We start from the raw sequence: 325 nt of genomic DNA, 5'->3' as shown, positions 1-325 counted from the left end.
CAGGAATAACTTTATAGAGACTTATTATGATCTGACTTTTATTGAATTTCTGATTAGTGGAGAAAATAGGTTTATCAAGGGCTTTCTCCTTTTCTTACACCAGGTACCTGAGGACACAAAAGATGTTAAAGTAGGAACTCTAATCGCTGTCTTAGCTCCTGAAGGAGAGGACTGGAAAACCATAGAAATCCCAGCTGGTGAGGAGTCTGTAGCCTCTTCAGCTGCTGTTGAAGATGCTCCTACAGCAGCTGCAGCCGGGGGTGGCCATGCCCATGGGTATGCAGGAATTATGCTGTTTTTCTTAAGGAGCTGTTAATGTAATCTG

At 43.1% G+C, this 325-nt stretch overlaps 1 protein-coding gene across 1 annotated transcript in view; it reads left to right on the top strand.

The window, feature by feature from the left end:
• LOC119586841 (dihydrolipoyllysine-residue acetyltransferase component 1 of pyruvate dehydrogenase complex, mitochondrial-like) overlaps positions 1-325 on the top strand; it is a 10,976-nt gene that overhangs the window by 5,069 nt on the left and 5,582 nt on the right. Inside the window, exon 3 of the mRNA XM_037935569.1 lies at positions 104-276. Coding sequence (XP_037791497.1) covers positions 104-276 — 173 coding nt within the window. The remainder of the gene's footprint in view (positions 1-103; positions 277-325) is intronic.

This window comes from Penaeus monodon, chromosome 22, assembly GCF_015228065.2.
Source record: "Penaeus monodon isolate SGIC_2016 chromosome 22, NSTDA_Pmon_1, whole genome shotgun sequence".
NCBI classification, from domain to species: Eukaryota; Metazoa; Arthropoda; class Malacostraca; order Decapoda; family Penaeidae; genus Penaeus; species Penaeus monodon.
Note: the sequence above shows the minus strand (reverse complement) of the source record. Positions and strands in the feature narration are given on the sequence as shown.